This window comes from Merops nubicus, unplaced genomic scaffold, assembly GCF_000691845.1.
Source record: "Merops nubicus isolate BGI_N331 unplaced genomic scaffold, ASM69184v1 scaffold14344, whole genome shotgun sequence".
Lineage (NCBI taxonomy): Eukaryota > Metazoa > Chordata > Aves > Coraciiformes > Meropidae > Merops > Merops nubicus.
The window spans coordinates 7567-17261 of record NW_008602366.1 but is presented as its reverse complement, the minus strand read 5'-3'; the positions used below and the strand labels follow the sequence as shown (position 1 = coordinate 17261).

The 9695-nt window shown below is 44.1% G+C and overlaps 1 protein-coding gene across 1 annotated transcript; it reads right to left on the bottom strand.

Annotated features, from left to right (window-relative positions):
* Nucleotides 1-5946: 5946 nt before the first annotated feature.
* Nucleotides 5947-6729, bottom strand: KCTD21 (potassium channel tetramerization domain containing 21). Its single transcript, XM_008938341.1, has one exon. The coding sequence runs from the start codon at nucleotides 6727-6729 to the stop codon at nucleotides 5947-5949; it is 783 nt and encodes a 260-aa protein (XP_008936589.1).
* Nucleotides 6730-9695: the final 2966 nt, after the last annotated feature.

The following is a 9695-nucleotide window of genomic DNA, read 5'->3' as shown; positions in this document are numbered from 1 at the left end:
CGGGTCGGGCTGAGCGTGGGGTGCGACCCCCGTGGTGTGGCGCCAGCCGTGGGGTCGGGTGGGGTGGGACCGGGGATGGACTGGGGGTGTTGGCTCGGAGTGGTGTGGGGTGAGTGCGGGTGGGGCAGGAAGAAGGACGTTGAGGTTCAAGAAAGACATTGAGGTTCCAAGAGGGACATTGAGGTCCAAGAAAGACACGGAGGTTCCAAGAAACACACTGAGGTTCCAAGAATGACATTGAGGTTCAAGAAAGACATTGAGGTTGAAGGACACTGAGGTTCAAGAAGGACATTGAGGTTCTAGGTTGCAAAGAAGGGCAACAAGGCTGGTGAATGGTCTTGAGGATAAACCTTATGAGCAGCAGCTGAGGGAACTGGTGGTGTTTAACCTGAAAAAGAGGAGGCTGGGGTGAGACATTATCACTCTCTACAACTACTTGAAAGGAGGTTGTAGGGAGGCAGGTATGGGCCTCTTCTTACATTCCCCAACTGACAGGACAAGAAGAAACAGTATTAAGTTATGCCAGGGGAGGATTAGGTTAGACATTAGGGAAAACTTCTACACTGAAAGGGTTATCAAGGGCTGGAAGAGTCTTCCCAGGAAAGTGGTTGAATCACCATCCCTGGATGTATTTCAGAGCCATCTAGATAAGGTGCTAATGTGTAGAAGTGGCCTGGTAGAGATAGATAATGATTTGACTCGATGATCTTTAAGGTCCTTCCCAAACATAGGGATTCTGTGTGATTCTGTGGGACCAGCTGTGGGGTTGGGTGGTGTGGGTCCAGTATCAGGTTTGTGTGTGTGTGTGGGGGACCTGGTATAGAGTTGGGTGGTGTTTGGTGTGAGGGATGTCGAGTTTGGTGGTGTGGGACGAGGTATGGATTTTGGTGGTGTTGGGCTTGAGTGATGTGGGGTACAGTTGGACCTGGGTGATGTGTTCTTGATGGGTTCTTGTGCTGACAGCTCCAAAGCTGGACATAGCACTGCAGGTAGGGTCTCACCAGGGCGCAGTACAAGGGCTCAATCTACAACTGCACTAATTTTGGGGCAGCTTCCTTCTCAGCCATGGAGACGTCCAGGTAGGCATTGTAGTCATGCACTGTGTAAGACCCTCAGAAAGACAGAACAGCTACAGATCCAGTAAACGTAACCACATGCTCCTTCCTCAAGGAACGTCTGTCAGGCAGAGTATTTCCTCTTCATGCACGTTTTATTAACTGTTTTCTAAAAGACATATTAGTGACTGTTCCCAAAAGAGTTACAGGCAGAGAAACACAACCAGATTTTTCAATGTGGTGGCCTCAGAGGTGGTCTTGGAACGTGGTAAAAAATAAACCCCATCTTTTGACACTTTCCAAAGAGTATGCATGCAAAAGTGTGGCTTTTAGTGAATTGGGGACAAAATTCTGATCAGGGAGAAACTTTGACAGCTAGGAGTAGGAGCAAGAAAACAAGAGGGAGGAGGATGGCAAGAGGAGGAAGAGAAAATGAATTCTACGGAGACTCCCCAGAGGAGTCTTCTTCATAACTTCTGCATTCATCTGCGAAGTATTGGAAGATCCTAGATTTATTTTCCACAGTCCACGGCTGAAGGCAACATTTACCACTCCCATCAACCTTATGTATGGACCCTCCAGCCTTTCCTAGCATGGTAGTAAATCTGATTTTTATATATCAATTATATCTTGGTTTATATAATTGATATTCACTGCCAGTGAACTCAAGCAGCCATTTATACTCAGCAACCCAGATAAAATATGGTATCTACAGCAGTGCATATGTGTGGTGATTTAAAGCACATGCAAATTGAAGCAAAGCTGTCAGCTCCTGACAAGTTACTAGCATAACTTTTGGCACGACCAATATTTAAGTTGCATAACAGGAGATTAAAAGTGGAAAGGACCTGTGAGTCATTCTCATCACAGCCTCCTTCCATAGAAAAATCTTTGTCTCCATTGTTATCTTGCTATTTTGTGTTTATTTTTTTTCTCTGAACATATCAATATTCTTATCTCCCTTCTAAATCCATGATTTCTTGATAACATGTGAATTCTTTCAGGTCTAAATTTTTACACATATTTATTTCCCTACCATCACCTGCAGCAACAAACGCTCCTCCCACCCTTTAATAGCTGCATGAACCCAAGATGACTTTGGATGGTTTCACTCCCTCCATTGTAACTGGACACTGTGAGATATTTAAGAGCTATCGAGCCTAAAAACATAGAAATTCATGAGTGAGTCTTTCTGGACTCCACAAAGATGCTACCTAATGATCTTTTTGTCATAGGAGAAATCCCACTGTACTCTGCACGTGCCCATATCTGAAAATGCTGTTAGATTACAGCTAATTTATTATCTGCCCTAACTCTGCTATTTTTCTTCTCTGATACTATTGATCGCTCTGTTCAGTGCCTCCCTCAGCATGTAGGACATTTAAAAAATAAAAGTTCCAGATTTAGCCTCATTTTGTACATGAAGGTGTTGAGGGAGATGGACATATGGCAGAATTAGAACAGGAGTTATGCACCGAGATGTTCAAACTTTCAGGGACAAAACCTCACTAGATCATTTCCTTGTTCTCATGCCCTTAAAGGAAAAAGTGAATATTATGCTCAGTGCTGAAATAATTTTTAGATGTTAACTGCTACTAAATGCCAAGTGCTTTCCGTGACGAGTGGTGGGGTTGTGCTGTATTCAGGATGGCTTTGTGCGTGTCCATTTAATTCAGGAGAACTCCTGAGAAGAAGAATCATCCCTGCTGTTGACTGGTGAACAAAAGCGAGTTACACCTCTGGGGCTCAGGAAAAGAAGGTAAACAAAAGCCAGCTATCTAGATAAGAAGGGAACACGGGTTTTGGAGGGAGAACTTTCCTATAAACAGTTATTATAACCTAATTCACAGACTGCAAAATTAGGGAGCAGCTATAAATTTAACTTCATGCGTAGACTGAAATTAGCAGCTGCGTTCGTGTAACATACGTTAGCCTGCAGTCGCAAGTGATTCACTTGCTGCTTATTTCACGTACTTGATGAGCATGCAGAAGGCTGTGACATTATAAATAGTACCTCGTGCTTAAAGGTGTTTATTTTGCTTAGCAATTTAGAGTTATCTCAAGTCTCCCTATTCCTCCCAAAGCCCATCTTCACTCATGTCTTTATACTTGTTGGAAATTTGGCATTTCTCTGCATAAAGAAGAGAGGTATTTTGCACCTTCCAGCATATTAATAACTCACCAGCCATACTTTTGCCTGATTTACTTACAGGAACACAGAAAAATGTATATTCAAGTCATCCATCTTTTGCATAACAGACTGATGGGTTAAAGCACTCTAGAAGACCTGGGTTCAGTTCTGTCCTCAGTCTGTGGGGACTGAAACCCATATTTCCATATCAGCAGAATTACACCCATTACTGTCTAAGCCAGGTTGGGACACTCTTCATTTATTTAGACTTTTAATAAACTATAACTGCTCTTAGTGTGGGTGCTGCTACTGTCCAAAGCAAAGGACAGGGGATAGGAGCAAAGGGGAGGAGTAAATGCTCTACGTTAAGCTATGCCTAGTGCTTCTATGGACTCATCTTACTTGCCTTTCACCAGAAAATGCAGTAGTGATTCAGCTCTCCCAGGGAATATTTTTATTTTGCTGAAATGGAATGGAGCAGTACTGATCCAGAGCTCTAAAGGGTGTAGATCAGAATTTTTCCTCCCTCCCAAATAAGATTTAAGCCCACAGCTCTTATATTTGGATGAACTCAAATTGACAGGAAACAAAATTACTACAGGTAAGTATTATTTTAATCCTGACATACAAGAACTCCTGTTAAAAATAATTTAAAATCTACTCTCAAGGGCGTGGGTTAAAAAGAAATACTGTAAACAGTCCCCCAGAGCTCTGCTATCATAAATTCAGCAAAGGCATATCTGTTTCAAGGTACAGATTTGATGAAGGAGGGTTCCTGCATGGTATTTTACAGATCATATTACCTGCATAGAGCACTGCAAATGTCCAACTGACTGGCAAACTTGTATCAGAAATAAGATTCAGACGGGAGCCGCTTCCTTTGTGAATGGTGTGCAGCAACCCCTGGAACAGATTACTCCCACTTTATATTTCAGGCTAGGGATGGGGGAAAAAGACTTTTTTTCTTAAAAAAGACTTTTAAACTGAGAAGAATATGGTGGCTGAAGCTGAAATTTGGCCACAAAATCCTGTTTACCGTCCTCAAAATTTACAAAACTTGCCAGGTTTATTCCTAAGAACATGTTCCCACATATATCATGCTGGTCTAGCACCAAGTCAGGGGCAGTGGTTTAGAACAGGCTGCCAACAGCTGCAGAACATGCATTTTTATCATCAGCTTGCTGATTTGTGTTGTTCATGGAGTTACAGCTGGGACAGTAGAAATACATTTACCTCACTGTTTTTTTCAACAGTAACAAAACACTTTTTTATGCTTGTTTGCAGGTCAGCTTAATTTAAGGACAGACTAGTTATTTTGGGAAACAAGAACAGGAGCAATACTGAACATTGCAGCCTTCTGCTAAGAACTTTTGGAACCACTAAAGTTCTAAATGCAAAAGTTGGTTATTGCATTTTCCCTTCCATCTCATTAGATACTGGGAAGTGCTCCAGTGGATCTCTCGTGCACACATAGCAAGGATGTGGCACAAATGTTTAGAGCTAACATGCAGCTAGAGGATTATGATCTGCATTACATCACCTCTGATTTCCCACTGCCTTACCTCTGACAAGCTGACACTGAAGAGAAGCACTCGGGTAAAGTGCTAGCTTAGTGACCTGACCATTTCACAGCGATGTAAAAAAAAGCGGCTCAATGTACCAGGACAGGAAAAGCAAGCCTCTGGTTTTGTAATGAAAAATACTAGCTGTAACTTTTTCAGATGGAATCCATCCTTCCCAGAAAGCATCCCATGCGCTCCAGGCACTGCTGAAGGGAGACGTGCCCAAAAGAAGGCTGTGTCCAAGCAGAAGAGGCTTGAACGTTTAGAAGATATTTGGGGGCCTCTGGCCCACCAGTCTGTCTCCACCTCAGAAAGTTTCAGCAGCATCCTCCAGACAAATACAACATTGTAAGAGAAAGAAAAAGTCTAGTTGTCTTGGTTGCCATTGGAATGTAAAGTGAAAGAGCATCCAAAGCAAAGTTTCTGCACCAGCCACAATCTTCTTAATCGTAAGAAAACCATTGTCTCTGCTGTGGCTTCCTTGCTTGTTTCATACGCCAGACAAATCATCCAAATACGACTTCCCTGAAAGCAGAACAGAGTAGGGGCTTCCTCACAGGGTTCAGAAAACAGTCAGCCTCAGACACTGACAGAAATCCTTTGTGGAACCCAAAGCAACAGGACCCCTTCCTCATGTGCAGTTTGCACCATCCTTTACAACTATATTGAGTGCATGCATGTGGGGAGGCTTCTTTTCTGTGGATCCAGCCAAGCTTCTTGGATGCTCTGCACAGGTGATATGGCAAGACAGGGAAAATGTGCCCCCAGGGCTGTCTGCTGCTCTGCAGCTCCATGGCATCTTCCACCACATCTGCTCTCCAGAAACCTTCCAAACCTTGATGACTGAACCCTCTCATCTCCTTGCAATACGTGTTACAAGGATCACTCCCATCTCCCAACTGGAAAATGCAGGAAGGACAGAAGTTAAGAGATTTTCCTCACAGTTGTACAGCAGGTCAGAGGTGGAGGCTGAGACAGAACCAGTCCTCAATTCAGGTGCTACACAATATTCCTTCCATCTAGAATATGGACATATTCTGAAAGGTCGTATTGGTAAATACATTAAAGGAAAATCATCTCCTTGTTAGTGACTCTTAATCCAGATAAGCATGATTCTGAATTAGGCTGTAAGTGTGTTTTAGAGGGAAACACTTAACCTGTGTTATCTTCAGGCTGGCACTGTAATAATCAGCCACTCCTACTTGTACCGAATTAGGCGAATAATCTTATTATTCATGAAATCTGAAGTATGGGGATGAGAAGAATCTATGCAGAAACCATCACTCATGGCTATTTTTAGCACTTCTTCCACAAACACCTGGAAACTATTGATTTGCTTATTATCTGGTACCACCCAGAGTCTCTTTAAGTTCTGCCTGGTGTACTCCTCTTCAGGAAGGCCTTCCACACTTGCGACCCAATCCAAGGTCAAATGGTTGGGGTCCTGCAGGTAGCTGGATATTGATGAGAGGTTTCCGTTGAAGCAATAGTAGAGTTTAGAACCAAGAAGCTTCAGGAACAGACATGATGTGGAGAAGATATGAGCACTGAACACTTCCATGTTGGAGGAAGACAGGCTGTAGATCTGGGGTGCTTCTCGGACGGTAAAGTGAACAGTCTGGGTCTTCTGATCAAGGGTGATGTTGAGCATGGCATTCTTCTCTGCTTTAGAAAGCTCCACCTCCTTCTCCTGCAAGGCCTCAATCAGTGGCTGAATCTGATAAAAATCTACCTCTCGTCGAAGTAAGCCCATTTCCTGAAAGTCTTCGGGAAGGTCCAAGTAAGAAGTTCGTAAGAAGTTCAGGATATAGCGGAAGATTTTGCCATCTCTGTCAATAAAGCAATTGCCTTGGCTGTCCTTCTTGGTTGGGATCTTCCCACTAAACATGGCCCCCAGCATGGAGTCTGGAAAGCTAGTCAGGGTGGACAGAGAGGTAGTATAGAGTTTTCCTCCAACATTGAGCGTGATGGGTTCTGACATGATGGAACCGTCACGATGCTGGGACTAATTCTAAAAAAAAACAAAAACAAAAACAAAAACAAAAATAATCCAATACCACACATTTAGTTGTATTTACACATTTGAATGGTTAAACTAGAGAGATGAAGAGTCCTAGATAAGTAAGGGGAACTATGTGGCAAGAATTCATCATAGAAATTAGAAGCAGGGAATTACTTTTGGATGTTGTATGCTTGAGAACAAGTGTAAGGATGTTTCTTCTCCCAACAGACTTGAACAGGACTTTGATTAGTTCAGTTAAGTGCCAGAAATTATGAGTCTTCCAGAACTTTACAATCACATGAGAAGTGAAATCCCTCCCACAAATGCCTACAGTGGAAAGACTACTGACCTCAAAGCAAGAGTTGTGTCCTCAGCTCCCCTGATCCCATCACAAACACTGAATTTATTGGGGAAAAAAAAGGACAGGACAAGAAGTGGACACATCCCTACATCTTCTGTGGCACCTGAAGACATCACAAAAGCAACAAACCTACTGCAGCAGGATCCCCTGACACACATTAGAGTGCAGTTGGCCTAGCAGGGAGCCAGTGAGCAGTGCTGCCGTAAGCACACAACAGTCTGCGGCTCCATTCAGTAAAAACAGCACCAGGCTTTCTCCTTCCAACGTGCTTTACCTCAGAAAACATTTCCTAATTAATTTAGGCCATAGCCCACTTGACGTAGTTTCCATGCAGCTCATCTGCAATCAGCTGAGATGAATGGAGGATGTGATTTTATGGTGCAGTTAAGCATCACTGCTCTGGAAGGACCGTGCCTCCCTGCCCCCTCCACCATACCTTCCTCCTCCCTTATGCCTGCTCTGGCAGTCATCTGACCCCACAGTGAGCCGGTTTAGGAAGAAAAAACATCATTTTCTATTCACAGTATGTTTCTGGTACATCCTGGAAGCAGGTGAATGCCAAGGCTGGTGCAAAGGAAGGAGTTACGTAGCCCTTTCCACTGCAGATCAGCTAACCTGCTTTTAAAAGATTGTCTCTCATTCTGCTAGCCCAGCTGGCCAGCAGGTTGAGGGAGGGGATTCTGCCCCTCTGCTCCACTCTAGTGAGACCCCTCTACAGTACTGGGGCCAGATCATGGACCTGTTGGAGTGGGTCTAGTGGAGGCCACAAAAATTATCTGAGAGCTGGAACCCCTCTCTTATGAGGCCAGGCTCAGAGAGTTGGGCTTGTTCAACCTGGAGAGGAGCAGGCTCTGGGGATACCTTCTGGTGGCCTTGCAGGTCATCAAGGGGCCTGTCAGAAAGCTGGGGGCAGACTTGGGAGCAGGGCCTGTTGGGACAGAACAAGGGGTGATGGTTTGAAACTATCAAAACAAGGAGACTCAGACCAGATAGAAGAAATTTTTTACACTGAGGGTGGTGAGCCCCAGGTCCAGTTGCCCAGAGATATGGTCAATGCCCCATCCCTGGAGACATTCCAGGTGAGGTTGGATGGGCAACCTGCTCCACCTGCAGATGTCCCTGCTCAGTGCAGGGGGTTGGACTAGATGACTTTGAAAGGTCCCTTCCAACCCAGAACATTCTAGGACTCCATGACCTACAAATCTGTTCTTCCTTGTTTGCTGAACCCCAATCAATCAACAGTTCATTCCCAGTTTTATTTAGCAGGAAACCCATCAGTGTTTGCTTGCAGATGTAGGAGATAGCTCTCCCTGTGGTTAACTAGTTCAACAGAAAGCCACCAAATAGCTCCCTTAAAATTAAACTCAAGTGCAAGCATTTTCCTAACTAGTCACGGAATGATGATAGACACTAAGGCTCTTAGGAGCTCCCAAGTCACAGCAAAACAGATAAGGAAGAACATCATCTTATACTGGAATATCTGTTCTCCTATGGCTGCTGAAACTCAAATAATAGTTAATGGCACCCTAAAACAAATACAGCAGCAAGCACATTTTTCTATTAAAAACTTGCCCTAGGGCAGCTAATGAACAGGTCAAAGGAGAACCTCTATTTTGCCTCTAGTTTCAGACTAACATTCCACTCTGCTCTTCAGCCCGCTTCAGCCCTTAGCACACAGCCTGTATCTTGCTGCACAGTAGTTACTGGAAAGAAGCAGATCTCTAAATCCACCGAGTGCCTTGCCTGCATATCGCTTGGTCCCACGGACCAAACAAAATTGGCAAATTAAGACACGTGTAGACCAACACAACACTTCGTCTACGCCCATGACCACAGGCCACCCTTGTGAGCAACCTCAGCCAAATATATCCTAGAAAAAAATATTTGTTCCAGTGATGAACTCCCCTTAGCACTGTATTCTCAGCGTACTTCCCACTCTTCAAGACTTCTACCTAATTTAGCGACAAGACCTGTTTAAAACTGATCCTACAGAGGCTTCCATTGGTCTAATTCTGTAGTACAAGTGGCTGCCATACAGTTTTTCTCCTAAGGGCTTGCAACATATCTGTAAAAGTTTTGCTATAAGCACAATCTCACATTTGCAAAGTGAACCTAAAATGGATTTTATTTTTTTTCAAGTTTCATCGAACAGAAGTGTCTCCTACATCTCCCAGAAAATAACACAGCCTGTAGAAGCAGGATGGACAGTGACTCCAAAGGTCATAGAATCATTAAGGTCAGAAAAGACCTCTCAGCTCAAGTCCAGTCGTCAAACCAACACTACCATGACCACTAAGCCATGTCCCCAAGTGCCATGACTACATGTTTTTTGAACCCCTCCAGGGCTGGGGACTCCAGCATCTCCCTGGGCAGCCTGGGCCAAGGCCTCACCACTCTGCCAGGAAAGAAATTCTTCCTAATATCCAATCTAAACCTTCCCTAGGATAACTTCAGTCCATTGCCTCTCGCCTTATTACTAGTTATGTGGGAGAAGAGACCAACTCCCACGTCACTCCAACCTCCTTTCAGGGAGCTGTTGAGAGGAGGAAGGTCTCCCCTCAGCCTCCTTCTTCTCCAGACTAAA